The 26317-nt window shown below is 41.7% G+C and overlaps 1 protein-coding gene across 2 annotated transcripts in view; it reads left to right on the forward strand.

Annotated features, from left to right (window-relative positions):
- Positions 1–26317, forward strand: part of EPB41L4A (erythrocyte membrane protein band 4.1 like 4A) — a 251276-nt gene that overhangs the window by 159062 nt on the left and 65897 nt on the right. For both annotated transcript variants that reach the window (XM_044275942.1, XM_044275943.1), the window contains 2 exons: positions 12876–12964; positions 15724–15787. In XM_044275942.1, coding sequence (XP_044131877.1) covers positions 12876–12964; positions 15724–15787 — 153 coding nt within the window. The remainder of the gene's footprint in view (positions 1–12875; positions 12965–15723; positions 15788–26317) is intronic.

A 26317-nucleotide genomic window follows, 5' to 3' on the forward strand; every position in this document is an offset into this window, starting at 1 on the left:
AATAATGGTATTTATTAAACACTCTCAGGAGAGTTGTCACTCAGTTATTACTCATTAACAATTCATTTGCATAAGGCCCATTAAAGGGGTTATCCCATGATTAATGTAAAAAAAAAAAACACCATACAGTACACGGCAATCTCTAACAAAGCTAGGGCCAGCCCTGTACCTCACATGGATCCAAAGGTGGGGCCATATATTGCTCCCATTGCTGGATGCAGTTGAAGAATGGAAGTGAGCATGTGCGTCCACCTCAGTGAGATGGACACTGAAGTTAGAAAAAGAAAAAACAGCAGGTGGCACTATACAGATACATTTTGTTGAGTAAGTGGCTATACAAAATTTTTAATTACATGCCATTATAAAAGTATTCAAATCCAGGTACTGGTTTGAAAACTGTAGAATATTTTATGTGGGACAACCCTTTTAATAATTGCATATTTTGTGGCAACTGAGAGTACGCCACGTGGTGTGATTGCAACATGGCTTGAGCTGCGCATGCAAACTATGGAGGTATTCAATGAACTCATTAGAACCAGATTGTTTATTTAGGGATCAACAGTGAACAGTCTGTTTCTTATGAGTTCATTGAATACGGCCGGGGCTTGCTTGGCGTGCAGTTCAAGCCGCACTGTTAACGCTTCTCAGTCGTATCCTGGCTGTGTCATGTGGGCATGGTTGAAGACAGGGTAGTTGGTGAAAATTGCTCCTAATTTGTAAAAAGATTCCCACATCTTAATAAATCTGGTAAATTTGGCAGTTATACATGTGTCTTGTGCCTGTTTCAGACTGTTGTTAGGAGTTCCGGCAGGCTGTTCCAGCTTTTTTTTAATCCTCTGACTTTGATAAATGAGGCTAGAAGTGGCATGAAACGTGGCATAAATAATGTAACTTTGTAAAGGTGAGTTCACATCACTATTTAGCTTTTTGTTCTTCTGATTCGTCAGAAAAACTGAACAATTGTTATTTTGAGCATCAGTCTGCACTAAAAATAACTGATCCATCTCTTTTTGAACATCAGTTTGTGTCACTTCCGTCAGAGATCAGTTATTTTTGATGGGAGAAAAAGTACTGCGGGAAGTGACTCAAACTGATCATAACTGATGATAAAAATAACAGATCGATTTTTTTTTTTCCCTTTAATTATTCTGTTCTTCTGATAAGAAAAATGGAAAGCTAAAAGGTGATTTGAACGCACCCTAACCTGAGCAATTTCAGGTGCAAAGAAGGTGCATAAAAGCGAACGGGGGTGAGCTGCTATACCAAGCACAGCCGCTCTACAGTTGTACGGTGCTGTGCTGTGGCGCAGGAGTGCTGGTGCCTTCTCAAAACAGCTGATCAGTGGGGGTCCTGGGTGTCGGACCCCCACAAATCGGATACAGATGACCTATCCAGAGAATAGGTCATCAGTATCAAAATCCCAGAAAACTTCTTTAAGCTACCGGCAATGCTGGAATGCAGTGACATCTGACAGACTGTTTCCTGCCAGAACAGCCTTTTGGATACTAAGCACTAGTGTGAAACTTTGTATTGTTTTATACATGAGGAAGAAATAATTGGTAGCGGTTTCAGGTTGCGTCATGTTTGCTTTTTAGCAGAAGCTCTGAATAGTAATTATGGCAATAATTATGTCTTCACCTTGTATAAAAGAGATACAAAATGTAGTAGTTATAAATGCTTGCATGTTTCCTAGGATACACAGTTTTTGGCATGTAAAACTACAATGGCCCACTTGTATTACTCCGATTGCACCTGAACTTGCACAGGTTAAAAAGTTACATCTATATTTGTGCAAAGTTTCATGCCAATTTTAGCCTCATTTATAAAAAAAACCTGAGGATTAAGGAAAGCAGAGCGGCTGTGTTTCAGCCGCAACGTGTGGTAATAGTCTGGATTGCCACAAACTATACAATTATTAATAATTGTGAGCCGTATGCAAATGCAGATACTTTTAGTGAGTAACTGTAGCTCTCCTGACATATGTCATTTAGTAAATACCAGTATTCGTCATGAAGTAACAACCTTTTCTTAGCACTCGTATTGTGTGATTCCTCTGTTATTTACTCCTGGAAATGTATGAAGAGATGACCAGATTTCTAATCAGTAGGTTATGTCTGCAGTGTTTGGACAGAGTGCACAGGAATGCTGCTCACGGGGTGATTATACCATTGGATTTATTCTGAATACAATATGGAGTGCTACTCTATTTTTGCTATAAGAGGGTTTAGTCCAGCCTTTGGGGCCCACACTCGACCATTTGGAGGCTTTTGCCTGCACTGCTCCACAATCCCCTTGTTTCTATATGGGCAAAAAATATACAATGCAACAGCACTCTGCAAACCCAGTAAAGTACAATAATGCCAAAATAATAGAAAGTATTCTGGTGCAAATGCTACGATAATAAATTTGAGATGCTTGGCAAATCATTTTGTACAAAATTATTTGGGCCCGTCTGCCAAACGTCAAGGCGATCTCAGTGAGACGGGAACCTAACACTAAATACCACACTAACTTTTACCATACTGGCCTCCATTACATTCAGGGAATGCAGGCTCCACATGCATGCCGAGCCCACACTATATTATGCCTCTTATGGTGCCACAATGGCCTCCATTATATTCTGCGGATGCAGGCTCCTCACGCATGCCGAACCCACACTATTTAATACCTCTTTGGTGCCGGCCTCCTTTTAGTTCAAGGAATGCAGGTTCCACTAGCATGCTGAGCCCACTCTGTATTCCACCTTACCTGGTGCCAAATGGCCTCCAATATATACAGGGAGAGTAGGCTACAGCTTTATAGCTATACTAATTAGAATCCGCCTATAGTGCTGACAGGTTTCTATATAGTTTGCACAGACTGGCCAGATTTATAGACACTGTCTAAGGGTCCATTCACACGTCCGCAAATCGGGTCCGCATCTGTTCCTCAATTTTGTGGAACGGGTGCAGACCCATTCATTTTCAATAGGGCCGCAAAACATGCGGACAGTGTGCTGTCTGCACCCGCACTTCCGTTCCTTGGCCCTGCAAAAAAATATAACATGTCCTATTCTTGTCCGAAGCTGCAGACAAGAAAAGGCATTTCTATAATAGTGCCGGCTATGTGCGGAACGCACATTGCTGGCGTCCGTGTTTTGCAGATTGCAAAAAAGTTGCAGATGTCTGAATGGACCCTTAAAGTAAGACAGTGTAAACTTAGGCTAGATAGTCTTAAACTGCATCAGATTTATCACAATGCTGATGCTGGATAATTAATATGTTGCATCTTAGTGACTGTGTAGTCTAAATTGGCTTTGAAGTCAGGGTATCTTCTTCTAAGCCACGCCTTCTATTGCACAAGGCATAAATGAGTTAAAAAATTTCTAAAACAAAAAATACAATGCAAGTACTTGTCGTATTTTCATTAGTAAATCTGCACCAGTGTTTAGAACACCCCCATTAGTTAATTATGGGAAAGGTAACAGTTGTCAATTTTTCATACATTTCCACGAATAATGACTGGCACATTGTAGGGGTGTAAGAAAAGGTTCTCTAGAGTTGTTTTATAAAACGGGCACGAGAGAGGTGTCCACTGGTCCAGTGGAAAAGATCTAGAGGCAGAAAGATCAGTGCCATAGAGCGTAAACTGTACTTTACAGGTTGACATTATGATCCTTGACAGAATAAAAGGAAAATGATTTACAGTTTTAATATCTTAAAGCATGACCTACTATTTACATTCAGATGAGCTTCATTCTTTACTGTAGGTCAGGACTTGTATAATATTTCTCAATATGAAATCCTCCAGCTCTTAAAGGGATAAAAGAAGCAGAAATCTGTTTAATATTTTTTTATCCATAGCCTACCATTAAAGGGTTTCTACCACTTTGATTTCACATAATTAGGTGTCAGACACTAGCGATCCGCTAGTGTCTGCTCTGCCAAACAATCCTGCTATAATAGCTTTTGGGCAGCCGTTTACCTAAAAAAAGAACTTATATTAATATGCTAATGACCCTCTAGGTGCTATGGGGGCGTCATTAGCACCTAGAGGATCGGTCTACCATCACAAGATGCCGCCGCCCAGCGCGTCCCTCCAGCCCGCCCATCTCCTCCGGAATGCGATCAAACGGACACTTCATGCGCCATGCGCGGCTGTATTCGGCGCATGCGCAGTGAATGTCCGACCGCTTCCCTGCTCAGACATCTCCACTGCGCCTGCGCAGATGGAGCACTGTGACGTCATCGGCGCAGGCGCAGTGGAGATGTCTGAGCAGGGAAGCGGTCGGACATTCACTGCGCATGCGCCGAATACAGCCGCGCACGGCGCATGCGCGTGAAGTGTCCGTTTGATCGCATTCCGGAGGAGATGGGCGGGCTGGAGGGACGCGCTGGGCGGCGGCATCTTGTGACGGTAGACCGATCCTCTAGGTGCTAATGACGCCCCCATAGCACCTAGAGGGTCATTAGCATATTAATAGAAGTTCTTTTTTTAGGTAAACGGGTGCCCCAAAAGCTATTATAGCAGGATTGTTTGGCAGAGCAGACACTAGTGGATCGCTAGTGTCTGACACCTAATTATGTGAAATCAAAGCGGTAGAAACCCTTTAGGGTACGTTGTAGCTGGGTATATATAGAGACTTTTGAGGCAAATGAAGACATTTGAATTCACTCTTTAATCGGTTCCCAGACAAGGAAGTACTTGCTTGCAGGTTGGCATTCAGAAACCATGAATGTATGTCATATGTCCTTGCTGTTGATGTCTGGTTTTCAGGCTGTGTAGCAGCTAGAGCTTATTTTAAAGCTTACAATCTAAGTTTTAAAACAAGACCAGGATCACAGCGCTAGCCCTGATACATTGGAAGTTATAGTGCTTAGAAATAGGTCCCATTCAGGTCTTACATATACATGCAGCTCTGGCTCCCAACCCGATTTCTAAAGGCTGTATATACCGATCTTTTTCTTGTTTTAAAGTTGAGACTGCCATCTTTGAAACAATACCATACTCATGTCTGTAGCTGCGACGCTGCCAAGATATGCGCTGATAAAGCAGCCCTTCTCACCTTCGGGTACCTGAGATGTCGGCCAGCCAGGAGTAGGGGGCATTAGGCGGCTGACAGACTGCAGGAGGAGGGAACACACGGAAAACCTTCCATCTCCTTATGTAATTGTACATGTTCCAAGGGATAGGGTAATATGGATTTCTGTGCATGTTATCAATCCCCCATCAATCAAAGCATACTTGTTCTCCATCACATATGGGGGTCTTTTTTTATTTATTTTTATGTAAAGCACTTACTGATTGAATCAGCCATGCCTAATTCGGCCATTTCCAGATGTTTACCGACATCCGGATCACAGCGCTAAGTAGCTTGCACCAAACACAACACAAACATACATTTATCAATAGGGTTTACAATTTAAGCTAGATTTACACGGCCTGAATATCGGGCCGATTATTGGGAACTGACAATCGTACGAATAATCTAAAGGTGCCACAGATCACCCGATGAACGAGCGAAACACTCGTTCATCTGGTCAAGTGATCGTAGATGCAGACACCTCAATCATTGCTCCTGGGCAGCAGATCGTGCTGTCTAAACAGCCTCTGCTGCCCAGGAGCAATAATTTTGTATGGGAATGAGCAATAGCGATAGCTCATGCTCATACTGTGGACGTGTTACATGCAGCGATTCACCTCTACTTAACAAGCAGTCGACTGTCAGGAAGGAACACTTCCTTCCTGACAATTGGCCGCTCCTTGGCCTGTGTAAATGTCTCTCGTGTCCATACCCGATAAAATATGCAGATTGCTTCTTCAGCAATACCAGTTACATTCTGCAGTAATAGCGATAACAATCAATAGATTTCTATCAATAGAGAGAAATATCTAATATATTTCTAACAGATGGGAAAATACATTTTCACTCATTGACAGTTGCCATGAATAACTGTTTTCAATTTAAAAAAAAAGTATTAACTAAGTGTAATACAGGGGCTTTTTTTTCTGCTCATATTTTGAATGCAACACCCGTACCTCCGACGGTTCATCACGACCAGAATTAATGGCGCTCAAACTCCTTTTCTGATGAGTAATAAAGCCCCCATATTACTCCCGTCTGAAAGCAGCCTTCGTTAATTCATTATATGAGGTTCAGGGATTTATCATTGTTAGGATTAGAGTATGTATAGTGGTTATAGAAATGTATATACTACGTAATTCCCAATACTTGCACGCAAACTTTGCATTTCTTTAACACATTCAGCATTGAGTGTATACATGTGTGGTATGTGTGAACTCCTCACATCTTGCAGTTCTTTTGAAGACCATATTGTATTTAGCATAAGGACTCCACTAGGGTACTCACTCTAGTCGCAAATTTGACTTTTCATCCATTGATTGATACAACTACTGTTAGCTGCAAAGGTGCATAAAGTTGGTTGTGCGTATTAATTATTAGGTTATAAAGTTTTGTGCTCTCAGAAAACTGCATTTGTGGATCACTTCTAAATAACGCATGACCTCTGTTTCAGTGTATTCAAGAGCACATGCTCTTGTTGACATATATGCCTGTGGTATGTATGGTATTTTCACACCTTTAATGTATTACATTTATGTTGTTTTCATGTGTAAATTTTTGTTCGAATGTGAATTTGCGTGCAAATGTTTGTTTTGATGATTTTTTTTATTTATTTTTTTATAATTCGTGTTTGTCACAAAGTTACATGAAGGTGGACATGATTGTCAACAGTCCATCAAGACTGCTTTCAGGAAGTAAATAGGTTTTGGGAGTGCACTTGCTTTTTAAGGAGTCTAATCCCTGTATTTTATAGGTTGTTCATTTTTAAAACCCAAATTTTGTTCTTTCCAGTTCAGGAGACTTTGTGAAGATATGTATGTGCATGTATGTTGTATGTATGAATTCTGCACATATTTTATTTCGCTACCTCTTGAGGAGGATAGGCACACAAGGCAGCTGGTCCAGGCAGGAGGTACCAGGAAAAGGTACCAGAAGTACAGGCGTAGTCAGGCAGGTGGATTTGTTACCAGGAGCAACAGTGCAGGACCGAAGGATGAGGCAGAGGCGTAGTCAGGTACGGGTACGGGTACAGGTCAGGCAATCTGGATCAGCAATAGGAGAGTAAAGGCAAGCAGGCAGGGATATATATGTGCAGGAGGGCTAGGATTGGTCAGCTAGGTCACATGACCTAACCCATAAAGCCCAGAAAGCATGCAGTGGCCAGGAAACTGGAAACTGTGGAGTGGATCCCAGAACAACAGCAACTACACAGACAGAGCCCAGGACTGTGGCGGTGAATGAGAAGCACTGGCCACAGATCACAGCTGAGCACGGCGCCCGGGAACGCAGTGGTAAGCAGGGGAACAGCGGAGCACAGCAGCCGCTGTTACATGGTGCATATAACTTTCTACACTTTGATGCAAAATTGCATAATGGTGTCTGTACAAAGTGCTGAATGGCATGTTGCCTTCAGAAAATACATGGATATGGGGGGTTAGTATGTTTTTTTAATTTCATAATTTAGGATTTATTTCAACTTGTCAAGCCTACGAAAATTGTGGCTAACAGAAGTGCAAGATGTTTAAACACCCCTGGCATCGAAAGGGTTAAACCAGTCACATTAGCTACAATACATTTGGAAAGTCTTCAGACATTTTAACTTTTTCCACATTTTGTTATGATGTTAAGTTTTTCCTCTTCATTCTGCACTCAATGCACCATAATGAGAAACTAAAAACAGAATGTTGCTTTGACTTAAGTATTCAAATCTTTTACTCAGGACTTATTTGAAGCACCTTTTGCATCGATTACAGCCTCCAGTCTTCTTTGATATGATGCCCCAAGGTTTGCACACCTAAAATTGGGGATTTTCTGCCATTTTTGTCTGCAGATCCTCTTAAGGATGAGGTCCATTGGTGGACAGCCATTTTCAAGTCTATCCAGAGATTTTCGATTAGGTTCAAGTTACAGTTCCGGCTGGGCCACCTAAGGACATTCACAGAGTTGTCCTCAAGCCATTCCTGTGTTGTCTTGACTATGTGCTTAGAGTCATTGTCTTGTTAGAAGGTGAACATTCGGCCCATTTTGAGGTTCAGTTCACTCTTGATTAGGTTTTCATTAAGACTATATCTGTACTTTGCTCCTTTCAGCTTTCCCTCAACCATGACCAGTGTCCCTGTCACTCAGCCACTGAAAAACATCCCCACAGCATGATGCTGCCACTACCATGCTTCACTGTTGCAGTGTCTGGTTCCTCCAGACATGATGCTTTGAGTTGAAGCCAAATAGTTCAGTCTTGGTTTCATTAGACCAGAGAATCTTGTTTCTCATAGTCTGAGTCCTTTAAGTGCTTTTTTTGCAAACTCCAGGAAGGGCTTTCATGTGTGTTTTGCTGAGGAGAGGCCTCTTTCCAGCCACTATGCCATGAAGTCCAGATTGGTTGAATGCTGCAGTGATGGTTCACCTTCTGGATGTTTCTAGAATCTGCACACAGTCTTTGGAGCTCATCCAGGGTGACCATTAGTTTGTTGGTCATCTCTTTTTACCAAGGCCCTTCTCCCCTGATCACTTAGTTTGGTGGGGCAGGCAGCTCTCTGAAGAGACCTGTTTGTTCCAAACTTAATCCATTTAAGAATTATGGAAATCACTGTGCTCTTTGGAACTTTCAGTGCAGCAGAAATGTTTTATACTCTTCTCTAGATCTGTGCCGACACACAATCCTGTCTCTGAAGTCTACAGGTAGTTCTTTGCTCTTCATGGCTTGGTTTTTGCTCTGAAATGCATTGACAGCTGTGAGACCTTATATAGACAGGGATGTGTCTTTCCAAACCATGTCCAATCAACAGAATTTACCATAGGTGGATTCCAGGCAAGGTGTAGAAACATCTCAGAGATGATCAAGAGAAATTGGAGGCGTTAGAGCTAAATTTCAAGTGTTATGGCAAAGGTTCTTAACACCTATTGAATACTTATGCGAAATTGTAGCTTTTCATTGTATATAGATTAGCAAAAATTTATTTCAAAAATTCCATCTTATTGTGGAGTATAGAATGCAGATTGATGGGGGAAATTTAGATTTTTTTTTTTTTCGAACAAGGTTGCAACATAAGAAAATGTGAGAAAAATGAGAGGGTCTGAAGACTTCCTGAATACATTGTACATCTGTGAAGTTTTCCTTTGTGAGGATTTAGAAATGCTTTCCTAGTACAACAGCAGTAGATGCACCGTGTTACTAATTTGCACTTGAACGCCAATGGTCTCTATGGCATTCGGTTTCAGATTAGTAACGCAGTGAAGCAGTGCCGTGAATGTGGTTTCTTTGAATCAAAAGAGAGCTTTTCAAACCCATATGAAGGAAATCAACACAAAAGTATAGTTTTTCCTGAATAATTTATGATTTAAGAACAGTGCTGACACCTTATAAAATAGTTCACTCTGTCCTTTACCCTCATGTCCCTGGGGCACGATGGCCACATGAATTATGAATGTCCATATAATTTTGAATATACCACCATGAGTAAAACTTGAAATGGACCTTTTGGAGGTACATTAGATGAGATGTTGGGAAAATGCATAACCAGGGCTGTGTTCACACCAGAATTTTTTTTACCCACATTTAATGTATACACATGACATATATTTGTCCACCAGATGCCTCCCGTGGATGCCATACAATGGCACCTGTCATCATAGGGTTTCACTGTGAAGAAAAAAAAAATATAAGTACCCATTTAACATATACATGCATAGAATATACTATGCTTTTTGTATCCTTTTTTCCCCCCCAGTGCATATATTGGGATAAAAACACGCTGTGAACACAGCCATGGTCACGCTACCACCACTTGCCTCAACTGGTAGAGCTTTTCAGGACTTGGGTGGTTTATGCAGCATTAAAATATTACCCTGTTCAGCCAGATGTTGTAGTACACTAGTATAGTGTAGTGTTTGAACTTGTGTCGCTCTCGCGCTCTGTCCTCCACAACAACCAATTTTCTCCTCCTCTGCAGAGTGGACACCTTCACCGCACTAGCGGAAAGCACCTGATTGGTTGAAGCAAGCATCTATCGCCAGTTACAGGTTGTGATAGACATTGCTCTGTAACCAAAGAGCAATTCTCTTTAGTGCACAGAAAATATTCATCGCACCCTTGGCATCTGCACTGAATTTCCAGCTGTACAGGGCACCCTTCGGCAGGTGCCTACTTTGCCCACTTGTCCCGCCCTGATGTTTCTTCCAATGTTTGCTCACATAAAAAAAAACAACAACAAAGAACAAGAATGTTTATATCATAGAAAGGTAGAAATTAGTACCTTCCTCGCTAGATTGGCTTTATTGACTACTGTACTGATGTCTTCCCAGCATGCAGACTCCTCTATATGAACTGGTAATTGGCTCTAATGTCTCCTTGCTGACTGTAAGAAAAGAGGCAGAATAAATGTATTTTCCATATTCAATTACAGACGTAAAGGTTTTAACCATGTAAATATTTCTGGTCCATTACCTCGATCTGAGGGAATTTGCTTTATTTGCAGTCTTACTGCTTTTATGTATTTGAAATATGAATATAGTTTGTTGAGCAGGGTGTGAATTATAGCATGTTTTATGCACATTTAGTTCACTTATGCATTGTACATTGTGAAATATAAGAACCAAATGCATTTATTATTTTATTTATTATAATAAAGTGGCGGAAATTGTGTAATCGGGCAAAAATATAATAACGTTTTCGACAAATGTAATGAACGTCCATTGTATGTATTAGGACATTGGGCCACATTTATAGAAAATGGCTAACAGGAAAAAAGTGGCTTTGTTGCCCATAGCAATCAGAGCTTAGCTTTTATTTCTAAACTACAATATGAAAGCTGCATTGTAATTGGTTGCTATAGATAGCAAGGCCAGTTTTTCTTTTAGACCTTTTTGATAAATAAGGTTGCTATACATTACATAACTGTTCATTGTGCTACATATGTGATTTGGTGTCTCCTTTAGTGTCATAAGGAGATGTTTGTTTGCACTGGTTTCATGGCCACAACCAATATGAGTAATCTGTTGCACTCCATTTTGGATGATCCTGATGTATCTCACTTTTTTTAAACTGGCGAGAAAAGGGGTATGTCGTTGATGGGCCAACAGGGCCGGTACACTTATCTTAATTCACGTCACTTTTCTGGGGTGAATTAAGACAAATCTACAACAGCTAGGAGGCTGCCATAGATTTTAGTCTGTCACACGGCCAACTGGCGAAGGCGACAATTCTATGAGAGGCTTACACCTGTGCATAAATTTGGTGCATCCTCCGGGTGCGCCGGCGAAATCAAGACTGGTGTTTGAAACTCCTATCTTGATCAATGTCCCTTATAGTCTGTAAAGCTGAAAAAAAGGCGTACATTCGTTCATGGGTTCAGTCTGTTATCCTACAAAGTTTGTCTTTGATCCCTAGATCAACGACCCCTCTCTAGTAGGTCCAGGAGAGCTCCATAGTCTCACTATGAAACCTGATAAGGAAAAAATATAACAAACACTGTGCCGCACATACCATCAGTAAAGGTAAAATGCCACTACCACCACCAATTGTGAACTCAACCTGAAATATAGAGTGTGACGGGTTTGTGACTGGAGCTGCCAACATATTTTAAAGTACAGTGGTTCCTCACTTTACATTATATTATTAGAGCAATTATCTCCATTTCATTTTTGAGTCTGCATGATGTTAAATACCTTACCAATCCCCACCAGTCCTGTTCCCTCAACCTCCAGTTCCCTATTGACTCAGGTCCAACAGAAAAGGAAAGACATTTGTTAAAAGCCATAGGAACAATAGCATGCAGTGATCAGTGAAACCGCTTACGTGTTTCAGATGCTACAAGCTTCTTAATCATCTAGCTTTCTGGTCCTTCTTGACATGCAGGAAATGGCTGCTCAGTCAGTCTCTGGCGCTGCAGCGGTACTTGCATCAGTCACCGATTGGCTGAGCTGTCATTTCCTGTGTGCCGAGAAGCACTTGTAAGAAGGGATCATCATGGAACTGGAGAGCGCTTGAACAGGGACAATGGGGTATCAGTAAGGCTGAGTTTAAACTTCAGTTATTTCCATCAGCCATTGTGAGCCAAAACCAATTGCGAGTCAAAAGCACAAAACAGGGTCAGATCAAATTATTATACCTGATCTCTGTGTAGACTTCACTACTGGTTTTGGCTCACAATAACTGATGGAAATAACTAAAGTGTGAATTCAGCCTAAGGTTAGTATGATTTGGCATCATTAATTTAAATGGATGGACAGCCCATTTTAAAGAGGTTTTTCCGGGTTTTTGCCGAATCTTGCTTCTATGCTGCTTTGTATTTGCAGCCTACATATGAGTGCAGCATTTGCTTCCTCTGATTTTCCCCCTTGTCACGCTGCAGTCGCTCAGCGCAAGGATCTTTCTATATTGTGCTGGTGATGTACCGGGTACTATGAAAAGCAGCATAGTCCACACCTCCCATGTCCCATACACAGAAGGAGAGGACTGTCAGGAGGCAGTGCAGTGATCAGAGGGAGGGGATGGGAGCGAGACATTACTCTGTAGACTTGGGAGAATGCGGCAATGTAAACAATAACGAGTGCAGCGGCAGGGACCTGCAAGGGGACCGTAAGATGGGAAACCGGCCAGGAAACCATCAGGGGAACCTTACAGCTATGATGATAGGTGATGGATTATGTAAATTAGAAAGACAGTGAACCCGAAAAACCCTTTAATTAGTTCTGCGGCGACCATTATACATTGAAAATGTTTAACCTGAGAATATAATGCTATGAAACACTCAAATAAGTTCTGAAGAGCCAAATAGCTCAATTCATCAATACTTTTGTGCCTCTATTTTTATAGGGGGAAAACAACTCTGAATACTTTTTAGGTCTCACCCCAGTAGGACTGGTTGCATACAAGAACAAGAAGCAAGTGGGAAAATATTTCTGGTAAGTTTTTGTTAAAGAACCTGAAATCTACGGTACTAAAATACTTCACCATACTTCACTAGCCTAAGAAACCTTTTGGAGAGATTTATCTCCCTGCGCCAGGTGTGTGGTGAAAAAGAAAGTCGCAAACACTGTGTGACTTCTTAAATGCAATTGCAACAAAATATAGTGACAAGTGGCATTTTTATGCAGCCCTTGCACTTTCTGAATAGGGGGCGGGGAGTGGGGGGCAGCCAACAAAAATGGCTGATTTGCAGTTTTTTGGTCATTTCACCTCCCTCAAATAAAAAAAGTGATTAAAAAGTAATACACACCTCATAATGATATAATTAAAAACTACGGATCGCCCCACAAAAAAATGAGCCTTCACATAGCTCCAGAAATTTGAAAAAGTTAAGGTCTGAATATGGCGATCCAAAGAAAATATATATATTTTTTAAAACCCAATAAAAACTATAAAAATGTGGTATTGCTGTGATCACGCTGACCCACGGAATTAAGTTTACATATCGGTTTTAATGAAACCCATAAAACTATAGCAGAATTGCATTTGGTTTCCAATTCTGTTACATTTTGATTTTTTTTCCAATCTTTCACTACACTGTATGGAATAATAAATGGGGCCATTAAAAAGTGCAACTTTTCACACACTAAAAAACAATTCTCCATATGTGAACAGAAAAGCAATAAAAAGTTACAGCTTCGGAAAGGCAGGGAGTAAAAAAAAGAAGAAAAATGGCTGAATCAGGAAATGCTCTCCCTGTCCACCTGCGGGTGATTGACTTCTTCTTAGTTTTCTACCTCATTGAGAACTGCCAGTCATCAGCAGGTGGGCATGTGTAACCATGACTCTTTACAGGCAGCAGTGGCTCATTCCGAGGTCCGGGCTGCAATGATGCTGGTTCTTGGTAACCACTCACTATTAGCTCATGAACTGACTACTCTACTAATATTGATGACCTTTCCCCAGGATAAGACGTCAAGTTCCCATCAGTGGTTATCTGACATGCAACACCCTATTCAATCATCAGTTCCAGGCGGCAATCAATGGAGGAACTCTTTGGATGAGCCAAATAGGATATTGACCTACCCTAAGGAAAGGTCATCAATATTAGGAGCTTGGGGTAAAACACTTTAAAGGGTTTCTGTCAGCAGGAAAATGGGTGTTAACCTGGCTGACATTAGTGATGTACTAATGTCAGCTGAACATAAAATTAGTGCCACCTCACTGCGTGCCGCTGTTATTGAGAAAAAAGTTACTTTTATAATATGCAAATGAGCCTCTAGGTGCAGTGGGGGAGGCGTTGCTCCTGCTCCTAGAGGCTCCGTTCTCCCACCTCTGGCCACGCCCTGCTACACTAGATTGACAGGGCCAGGCAGCGTTGGTCTCTGCTTGCCGTCCCTGTCTCCTGTGGAAATCTTGCCCCTGCGCCGTGCCGTTCAGTATTCGGCGCAGTGAATGAGGCCAGAAGCCGGTGAGCGTCCTTCACTTACTGCACCTGTTCCGAATACTGAACAGGACGGCACCGGAGCGAGATTTCCACAGGAGATAGGGCCGGCAAGTGGAGACCAACGGTGCCTGGCCCTGTCAATCTAGTGTAGCAGGGCGTGGCCAGAGGTGGAAGAACGGAGCCTCTAGGAGCAGGATCAACACTCCCCCGCACCTAGAGGCTCATTTGCATATTATAAACGTTATTCTTTTTCTTAATAATGGTGGCACGCCGTGAGATGGCACTAATATAGTTATGTTCAGCTGACATTAGTACATCACTAATGTCAGCCAGGTTAACACCCATTTTCCTGCTGACAGAAACCCTTTATAAATATATTGGTTTTGGCTACATATAGACATTAAGATGCTCCTCTTTTTTCCATTTCATAATGATGATGTTATAGTCACATGTCTTCGTGAATATAGTATTTTTATTTTACTGTATCGTGGGAAAAAGTCACAATACAAAAAAATCCCATATTTCAGTGATGAAATAAACATTTTTAGTCAGTTGTTTGGTTATCGTTATTTTTAAAGGGGTTAACCTATGACTAATGTAAAAAAATTTAATCAAAGATCTCCCCATTCATTGCTCTGCTAGCTTTATATCAAGCTGAGCGCTAAGGGGGGGTGTCCATGCTCTCCCTATCACAGCTCACAAGGCAGTTAAAGGATAAAACTGAGCATGTGCGACCATCTCAGTGAGCAGGACAAAGAAATAAGAAAAAGAGAAAACAGTAGGTGGCTCTATACAAATACATTTAATTGAATAACTCAGTGGCTATACTAAATTTTTAATCACATGCAATTCCAAAAATTTCAGATCCAGTTAGAATATTTTTCGTGGGACAACCGCTTTAAGTAACTCTTACTGTGGAAAGTATGGGAACAGTGTTTGCGGGTAGCGCTAGCTTTACAAGCACATTATTCGGCAAGGTTTGAGCATGAAGTGGTTAGCATTTGTGTACATGGCGCAGAACAGCATTTCTTTTGTACATTCTGCCAATGTTGATTTTATCTTGGTTTTTGTTCTTGCCTCTTGTCATGAACATTTACATGGTGAGTGGAATGCAGATATCGGCACAAGGTTATGTAATCTGCTTCTGGCATGACTCTGCAGCCCTGATCCAACAACCTGTGTACACAAAATATCTCTGTAAGAGCCTGCCAGAAAGATAATTAAAATTGCAAACTTTATCTTGTGGATCATGTAGTCAAAAGCACAAGTAATTATGGATGAATGGTGCTTGTTTTTCCTTTCTTGTAGGCCTAGAATTACAAAAATTCATTTCAAGGAGACACAGTTTGAACTGCGAGTTCTTGGAAAAGATGTAAGTATAGTAAACTGTCAGCGGTGATGTCAGTACTAGTGATGTCAGAGGGACATGAGTAACATTATTGTTTGCTGCATGTCTTATTTTGAGGACTCAAGGGATAATGAACAGAAGAGAAGGTATAAAAGTAGGATCTAAAATCATGTAGCATGTATAAATCTAAATAAATTGTACAATTATTTATAATATGCAGTGTATAAAAACAGATATACAGAAAATCACTGCACTAAAATTAGAACTGAATGGTATTAAAAGCAAATCGACGTACATCAGTCAATTAATAAAATAGATCACCCCATCACATAATAAGCTACATATATACAGTATATAGTTGCTTGCAGACTTTTTATTTCTCTAGGAATAGGGAATTCTGATGGCTTTCTGAGAGGGTGCCCTCACATGTGGCAAAAAGGTCTTTTGGTGTGAATTATGGTGTGGATATTATTGCAGATTTTTTGTATGATAATCTCTTCATTTCAATGGAGAATTAATTCTGCAGTGGAAAACACACCCGAAAAATCCACAACAAAATCTGTACGGATTTTGTTGCTGATTTTTCCTTGCAGATTTTTCAGCGTTTTCCACTGCAGAATCAATTTCCCATTGAATTGAAAGGAAATCCGCAGACAACATTATTTACATTCCGCAGTGGAACGCAACGCACAAATAGACAATTTTCAGCCCCATAGGGTAACATGGGAGAAGTCTTGATGTTGCGGATTTTCTGGCAGAGTTTTCCGCCACCTGTGAGGGCACTCTTGTGTTGACAATAACTTTATCACCTGGATTTCTTAGAGCTGCAGTTTTTCATCTTTAAGAACTACTTTTTATTTTAAGTGGCAGTGCTCTTCAAGTAAAGTGTTCCTACTTGAGGATTTAATCACTTGATAAATAAAGGTGTGATCTTTTTCCACCATGTTATTTTTCTTTCTTGGTGACAGGACAGAGTTTTTTGGATCCAAAATCCATTTTTTCATGGCTTGGATATCAGCCTGGAGCACTAAGCATGTGTTTCTTTCTTTATTGATAGCATAGAAAGAACACCCTCTAGGTTGCTGAAATTTGACCAAAGGGATTAGCGAAGGTGAACAAACAGAATATTCTCCAGCTGCTTCTCAAATGAGAATTTTGAATCTTGTAATACAGCAACATTAATTTCTCGTAATGCACAACCTCCCCCCTCTCTGACCTAACTGTGCATCCTGCCCACACCTGAATAATACATCTTTGAAATATTTCTGCTGTCATTGACCTGAACTAAAGGCTGTTTAAGGAATTCACAGCTTAATCCTCAAGCAAACTTTGTAAAAATGAACAGAAAGCCGGCGAGCTGGCATATACCGAATAGCACCGTAGGAATGAGGTATGTTGCAAGAAGTTAGGGAGGACGTCCTGCTTGGACAGCTAGCAAACTATCTGGTCTTTCTCATATGTGGATATTGCACACAGTGGGGCAGATTTACTAATCCTGATTTAAATGTAGGCAGTTTAGACATTTTAATTTAAAGATATGCCAAATTTGTCATGAGCGATATATGTGGTGCATTAAATACTTTTCGCTAACTTTACACCAATTTATGGTTGGCTTATTTTTTGGCAAAGTTTTGGCACACATCTTACCCACCCACTTTTTATCTAATCCCCACGACTGGGTTTCCAGCTCCATCGTTCCCCCTTTGGGCGCCACAGGTCCCGGATCTACCCGTGTTGACTTGTTTGACACAGGTCATGTGACCACTTCAGACAATAACAGTAGCGGTGATATGTCACCCATGTGTCATGTGACCTGGTGACATGACACATGGGTGACAAGTGTCCACTGTGGCCCGTCATTGACTGTTGGTCATTTGACCTGCGTCAAACAGGAAGTTGACGTGGGTAGACCTAGGGCCTGCAGCACCTGAGGGGGAATAATGGAGCTGGAACCCAGTGACAAAGATCAGATAATTATGCTAACCTCCAGAGGTGGAGGCCACGCTTGGGAAGAGGGGGTGTCTGGGATAAAAAGCACAGGAAGATGAACAACCCCCTTTGAGCCACACCATTTTCTGTTAAGCCACACTGCCAGGAGGTTATTCTGTATGGCTCATTTGCTTCATAAATAGGTCTGAAGCTTGATTCAACATTATGTGCCAGAAATTTCAGAGTGTTTTACAACAGGGTCTAGCCGCAAAAACGTTAGTCAATTTGTCCCATTATGTTGATGTTGTACAATATCCAGACTCCAAAAACACTTTTCTATTTTGGGGAAAAATGTTTCTACTTTAGAAAATAGGGCATACAAGCATTACCAAGTGAAAAAAGGTCATACAAAGCTCTCTATTACAGCTTGTATTATTATTTTGTGTGATTTTTGTCTTTTATTTGGGTAACTCTTCTGTCGTACATACTGTAGGTGTTATGTATGTATGACTGAAATACTAGTCAGTTTTCAAGTGTCACGTTTAACGGTTATTCTTCATGAAGTTCATCGCACACCAAAATGTGACTTTCTTTGTGTAGAAAAGGGATACAATTCAGAACTAAAGCTGTATGCAAGTGACAATACATGTTACTGAGTCGCCCTAACTTTATAGAAATATCTTTGTTCAGACTGTAGCATAGGTAATGATGTGTTCTTGTTTTCCCGTATCAGTTGGACATCATGAATTATGCATAAGTAACTGCTAAACTAAATAAACCCTGTGCAACTGCTTCCACACTCACCTGGGGTTGTGGCTGGGTGTCAAAACACAGTAATTAATAAACCCATATAAGCCCCCACTCAGTATTGTGATGTCTCCTCTAACTGGATTTGTTCCCTTTCCTGTTTCTCAGTCTATCACAGATCGCTCTGATGACATCTCCTGACCACAACTTCTTTCTGCATAATTGAACAAACAGAACACAGATATTTAGTATTAATGCCTCCTTTTATGCCTCTACTTAGTAATCATTCCCATTTAGGTCCTAGTAGATATAATGCCCCCAGTAGTGCCCTGTATACATATGACACCCCCAGTATTGCCCTCTTCACATATTATGCCCCCCAGTTGTGGCCACTTTAAATAAAGTGTCCCCCAGTTGTAGCTTCTTTACATATAGTGTCCACCAGTAGTGGCGTCTTTACATATAGTACCCCCCAGTGGTGCCTCTTTATGTATAGTGTTCCCCCAGTAGTGCCTCTTTATATATAGTGCTCCCCCCAGCAGTGCCTCTTTATATATAGTGCTCCCCCAGCAATGCCTCTTTATATATAGTGCTCCCCCCAGTAGTGCCTCTTTTAATTTAGTGCCCCCCAGTAGTGCTATATATATATACATATATATATACACACACAGTACAGACCAAAAGTTTGGACACACCTTCTCATTCAAAGAGTTTTCTTTATTTTCATGACTATGAAAATTGTAAATTCACACTGAAGGCATCAAAACTATGAATTAACACATGTGGAATTATATACATAACAAAAAAGTGTGAAACAACTGAAAATATGTCATATTCTAGGTTCTTCAAAGTAGTCACCTTTTGCTTTGATTACTGCTTTGCACACTCTTGGCATTCTCTTGATGAGCTTCAAGAGGTAGTCATCTGAAATGGTTTTCACTTCACAGGTGTGCCCTGTCAGGTTTAATAAGTGGGATTTCTTGCCTTATAAATGGGGTTGGGACCATCAGTTGCGTTGTGGAGAAGTCAGGTGGATACACAGCTGATAGTCCTACTGAATAGACTGTTAGAATTGTATTATGGCAAGAAAAAAGCAGCTAAGTAAAGAAAAACGAGTGGCCATCATTACTTTAAGAAATGAAGGTCAGTCTGAAAAATTGGGAAAACTTTGAAAGTGTCCCCAAGTGCAGTCACAAAAACCATCAAGCGCTACAAAGAAACTGGCTCACATGCGGACCGCCCCAGGAAAGGAAGACCAAGAGTCACCTCTGCTGCGGAGAATAAGTTCATCCGAGTCACCAGCCTCAGAAATCGCAGGTTAACAGCACCTCAGATTAGAGACCAGGTCAATGCCACACAGAGTTCTAGCAGCAGACACATCTCTAGAACAACTGTTAAAAGGAGACTGTGTGAATCAGGCCTTCATGGTAGAATATCTGCTAGGAAACCACTGCTAAGGACAGGCAACAAGCAGAAGAGACTTGTTTGGGCTAAAGAACACAAGGAATGGACATTAGACCAGTGGAAATCTGTGCTTTGGTCTGATGAGTCTAAATTTGAGATCTTTGTTCCAACCACCGTGTCTTTGTGCGACGCAGAAAAGGTGAATGGATGAACTCTACATGCCTGGTTCCCACCGTGAAGCATGGAGGAGGAGGTGTGATGGTGTGGGGGTGCTTTGCTGGTGACACTGTTGGGGATTTATTCAAAATTGAAGGCATACTGAACCAGCATGGCTACCACAGCATCTTGCAGCGGCATGCTATTCCATCCGGTTTGCGTTTAGTTGGACCATCATTTATTTTTCAACAGGACAATGACCCCAAACACACCTCCAGGCTGTGTAAGGGCTATTTAACCATGAAGGAGAGTGATGGGGTGCTGCACCAGATGACCTGGCCTCCACAGTCACCGGACCTGAACCCAATCAAGATGGTTTGGGGTGAGCTGGACCGCAGAGTGAAGGCAAAAGGGCCAACAAGTGCTTAGCATCTCTGGGAACTCCTTCAAAACTGTTGGAAGACCATTTCAGGTGACTACCTCTTGAAGCTCATCAAGAGAATGCCAAGAGTGTGCAAAGCAGTAATCAAAGCAAAAGGTGGCTACTTTGAAGAACCTAGAATATGACATATTTGCAGTTGTTTCACACTTTATGTATATAATTCCACATGTGTTAATTCATAGTTTTGATGCCTTCAGTGTGAATCTACAATTTTCATAGTCATGAAAATAAAGAAAACTCTTTGAATGAGAAGGTGTGTCCAAACTTTTGGTCTGTACTGTGTATATATATATATATATATATATATATATATATATATATAGTGCTCCCCCCAGTGTGTTAATTCACACACAATGGAAAGTTCATATAACACACTTTACGTTTCCTTGCTGGCAGTTCTGCCCCAAGTAGTACACAGCAGGCTTTAGGGGGCCTGTTTCCCTAGTGTGCGGTTCTGAGCCCTCCGACACGGCACAAAGCCTCAGATCCCAAAAACAGAGACATCTCTGCTGAGCCCAGCTGCCTATGTAAGGACAGCCAGGTGCTGCCTAAACCCGGACTGGCACTTAAACTCCAATCCGGTATTTGACCTCACTATATATAGTGCCCCCTGTCGTGTTCATAATGGAAAAAAGAGCAAAATACTCACCTCAATCCTGCTGTCTGTGATGCAGGAATCTTTCCAGCCTGCGTTATAGTACAGGCAGTCGCGAATGTCATGGTGACCTCCTGCGGCGCAGAGTCTCTAGCGGCGTGATGACGTTGTCATGCCGCTTCTGACCCGGCACAGGAGGTTGTGATGATGTCATCATCGCAACCATCCTGCACCATAGCAATGCCACATAGGTTTCAGGCCTAGCAGCCTTCAGCCTATGAGGCTAAACGACAGGGCACAGGAGACAACAGTTTCTGTCCCCGCCGTTCAAGACACCTTCAGAGATCTAGGAGTCCATACCTTGTTCAGTCGCATGAGGGTCACCTACTCAGCATTACACAGTTAGCTTTCATGTTATGGCTGTTCTGTGTATATAGACAATGTAAGACACTAACTGGGTGTCGTGTTTATGCAATTTACTTTGGCACTCCATGGGCACCATATGAAATGTTTGGTTACAGTGTGTATTTTCTGGCTACTGTATTCGATATTCTACTGTATTATGGCCATTTTGTAGTACCATCAAGGCAAGGCATACTACTAGCTATAGAACCATCTAGACATTGAATGGCACAATTTTTTAGGACACTACTTTTCCTGTTACGTTATAGCTGTCTGGCATTGTATGTACTGCTTGTGTGCTGGAGTGCGACTAGAGTGTGAGCTAAAGTCTATATAAAATTGCATTGGGGCAGTAAAAGCACCGCACAGTTAGATAACGACACCTCACTCTTCAATGTATGTTAAATTCAAGAGAATAAAAATCCATTGATCACCTCTACTTTTAAAGCCAATATTGCTTTCCAGTGGGTAAAAAGTAGTCTCCTTTATGTGTCCTTGATTGTGTCTTTCGTTTAGTGCTAGTGCGTGTGAAACGGGTTATTTCAGCAGGGAGTTTATATTACTTCACTGCTGCCTGCAGTGTCCCCACCTCTCCCCAGACATAGTGGTGACCAGGAGGTCATGGACCTTGCATATATTTAAACAGACAGAGAAATTGTTTTCTTGTTTCTTCTCTAATCTTTAGTTCTAGGGTCACTTTATAATATGCTTTTTTCTTACTTTCTTGGTATCTTAGCACAAGGACAACCTAGTAATATTGGGTTGCAGTTTTCATGAGTCATCATGCCCAGTGTTCCACGAGTTAATCTTCATTCACCCCCGGCTGTACTGCCAGTTCATGCTTCTCTGCACAAAGTATGCCTGGCATGCATTATGACGTTCCTTTAAAGGCAAACTCTTACCAGTATTACCTGTTAGTAAGGACAAAGAATTACTTACAGGTGCCTGTGTAGCCTGCCTAGACTAATGACTTGGGGCAAAATACGGGGGAAATTATAGTTGTGCCTTTGGTTATTACCATTACTGGAATGAATGGTTTCATAACGAAGCAAGTTCTTGTCTATGATTAATTCTTAGTTTTCCTGTTTAAACCCCTTAAGGACATTGCTCTTCTGTGCCTTAAAGGGAATCTGTCAGCATGAAAATGCCTGGTAGGTCTGCTTCAGCAAATCACATGCATACCTCTCCGTCCACAATCTGTTGCTGTAATTAACAGTCAAACAGGTTTTAATACATATCATAATCAGGTCTTAAGTGCCCAGGCCACTTGGTGCACCACAACCGCATGGATTCCAGGCTGTCTTCTTGGGACCTCTGATCCCTGTCTGCCCACTTCTGCATGGAAAGGGTCATGTGCATGGAAAGGGTCATGTGCGCTGCTGCAGCCAAAAGCTGGTCTCAGTGATGTGTCCCCAGGTGGCACATTACTGCTTGGTCACATGCCACTTGGGGACACTTCACACTGACTCTTTTAATCGGCTGCAGCCATAGGCAGACTGGAACTGAAAGTGGCCCTTTTTTGTAGTGGGACCCAAATTGACAGAAGGCAGGTTCAACACAAGTGGGTGTGGCCAGCAATACCATACTGCGGCACATTATACCACCCACGCAGAGCCAAATACCAAGGTGCATCACAAAATACTACTCCAATAGCACAAAATACCTCACCAAACACTGCCCCTCTGTGGTGTCCAGTGCCAGCTGCCATGTTCTGTCCTCCTACTCCAGTTGTCTTAGAATGGTAATGCAGTTGTATTTAGGAGTCTGGAGGGGGACTTACTTACCATTACTTACAGAACATTACTTACCATGGCTGGTGGCCATGAGGAGGGCTCAGGTGGCCCCCTGGGCATTGGCCCACTGGGAAGTTTCTCTGTAGGGTCTATAGCCAGTCTATCCCTGACTGCAGATGTGCAGGAGACCCTGTCTATATGGAAGATGAAAGTCCAGTGAAGACAGCCTGGCAGCCATGGAACCGGAACAGAGGCGTGAGGAGCAGGTAAGTATTGGTTTCCTCACCGATGAAGCTGGGTGGGGGAATTAAATAAAAATAATAATTCATGGACAACCCCTTTTAAAGGGTTTCTCTGAAAACTGATTCTGCCATATCTTTGCTACATTATGAGGGCCCTATATGCTTCCTGAAGTCCTGTCCCTATTCCTCATTCTTGTGAAAGCATGCACGGCTGATCTGTTATTTTCCATGATAGATGCTGAGGCAGTAACTGTACATGCATGGCCACTCTTTATTTGGGAAATTTACTATGTTTGTAACTGTTTAATGCATTCACGACATTTGAATGTCATCCAAATGTTTATCTTGCTCTTCTATAAGGTGTAGATACATGCTCACCTAGGTCTACCCAAACTCAATGGAACAAACGTTCAGAGATTACATGGTTCTGGACATGACTGGATACAGGTTTAATGCAGACTGCTAGTATTTGACCCATTGATCTTTCATAGTGTAGCTGCTAAGTGGAAATTATTTTGACCAATTAATTTCTTTTCGCATGCTTCTTATCTGCTCCTGCTTTACTTATTATACTCGTGATTGATACTGCATTGTTAAGAGCTTTTTGCTGTGATCTTGTGGTTTATTATTTCAGCTTTGATTCCATGTAACATATTTTTATCCCGCTGGCTGCTTTAAGCTAATGATGATTAATTGCTTCCAGTTCACATGTATATTATTATTTCCAGTAATGGGTTTTGTGCTTCGTACTGTCTTCCCAGGACATGGGAGCAGTAGCAGTCATGTTTTCATTAATTGATAATGCAGGTTCATTTGATGACTAGAAGGAGCCATTGCTTTATACTTCACCTAATCATAATCTAATTTATAGTTTTCTCAAAAGTAGCATTCAATGCATTCAGATTATAATCACTAAAATCTAGTGGATGCATATAAACAGCATGGTCGTTCAATGGTTAGTACTGGGTACTAGAAGTATTGGCTCCTAGGTTTGAATCCTATGAAGGACAATATTTGCATGGAGTTTGTATGTTGTCTCCATGTTTGCGTTGGTTAACACTGGGTTCTCCCACTTTGTTCCACCAAACATGCTGATAGGTTCATCACCTTACTGCTAAATGAAAGGAGTTGTCTCTTTGGCGACTTTCAAAATTTCTGATTCCAGGCCAATTATCTTCTCTTCCTGGGAATGCTGATTTTGCCTGGTAAATCAGAAGGGCTCAAGAAGTGTGGTCACTTTAATTGATGTAAATTTTAGTTGCATCAAAGACGTAACTTGAAACTAATGGCCTCAATGCAAAAGCAGATTCCCACACATACCATGTCCGTTATTTTTTTATTGCAGGTGTAACCTTATGTGGCAGAGGGACCTTTGGGCCCGTCCTTACTGCTATGTATCTGTCTTCCAGTTTTGACTATATATATATATATATATATATATATATATATATACATACACAGGGTGGGCCATTTATATAGATACACCTTAAAAAAAGGGAATGGTTGGTAATATTAACTTCCTGTTTGTGGCACATTAGTATATGTGAGGGGGGAAACTTCAAGATGGGTGGTGACCATGGCGGCCATTTTGAATCCAACTTTTGTTTTTTCAATAGGAAGAGGATCATGTGACACATCAAACTTATTGGAAATTTCACAAGAAAAACAATGGTGTGCATATGCTGTGAAGATACGAGATGTGCAGCACCTGAAACTACGGATACTGGAAGCCCGTGCTAGCATTTCTCCTGCGGTGTTGCTATCAGTGTGTGAAGAGTGGGAGAAGAGGGTCGCATTCACAATCCAACACAATGGGCAGCACATTGAACACATTTTATAAGTGGTCAGAAACTTGTAAATAACTCATGAAATAATAAAGTTACATTGTTTTTCTTGTGAAATTCCCAATAAGTTTGATGTGTCACATGACCCTCTTCCTATTGAAAAAACAATAGTTGGATTCAAAATGTCCGACTATACTAATGTGCCACAAACACATATACTAATGTGCCACAAACAGGAAGTTAATATCACCAACCATTCCCATTTTATTACGGTGTATCCATATAAATGACCCACCCTGTATATTGTGGGGACTCGCTCTGGTAGACCGGATTAGCGGACGCAGTATAAAGGCAACAACAATTTCTTTGGATCAAACAGTTCAGTGTTTTATTCACACTTTAGGCAAGTGACAAAACAAACAGTCATATTCAAACAAAAAGTCTGATAGCAGCACCAACCTGTTTTTACGCCAAACGGGTAGAAAACCTTCATCTAGACACAAGGCTTCCAGATCACAACACAGAGACCTGGCTTCTGAGCCCAGCTGCCTATTTAAAGGGGTTGTCCGGGTTCAGGTCCCCTGGCACCCCTGATGTTGGCATCGGAGTAACTCATGCTCCGATGCTCTCCCTTGTCCTGCGCTACACCGCGCAGGGCAAATGCTCTTTTGTTTACAATAGCACACTGCCGGGCGGAAGCTTCTGCCCGGCAGTGTGTTCTGTGACGTCACCAGCTCAGATGGGCGTGCTTTAGCGTTGCCCTAGCCGTATTACTGGCTAGGGCAACGCTAAAGCCCGCCCATCAGTACCGGTGACGTCACCAGGCAACCACTTTAAGGACAGCCAGGTGCTGCCAAAACCCGGACCGGCATTTAAAGTCCGGTCCGGTATTTGACATCACCTTAAATCAGCCCAGCAGCACATGTTGGCAGGAAAATACCTGTTTTCCCAGACCAAATCTCACTGTGTCATTTATCTCCCCCCTTGTTCAACCCTGAGGGGGTGAACACACGCTAGACAGTGCACCCGGCACAGGGCATCCGCATTTTCCTGTAACCGGCCTGCCCTGTGTTCCACCGAAAACTTAGTTTTGTAGGGAGAGAAACCATCGGGTGACCCA

Source organism: Bufo gargarizans, chromosome 1, assembly GCF_014858855.1.
Source record: "Bufo gargarizans isolate SCDJY-AF-19 chromosome 1, ASM1485885v1, whole genome shotgun sequence".
NCBI lineage: Eukaryota > Metazoa > Chordata > Amphibia > Anura > Bufonidae > Bufo > Bufo gargarizans.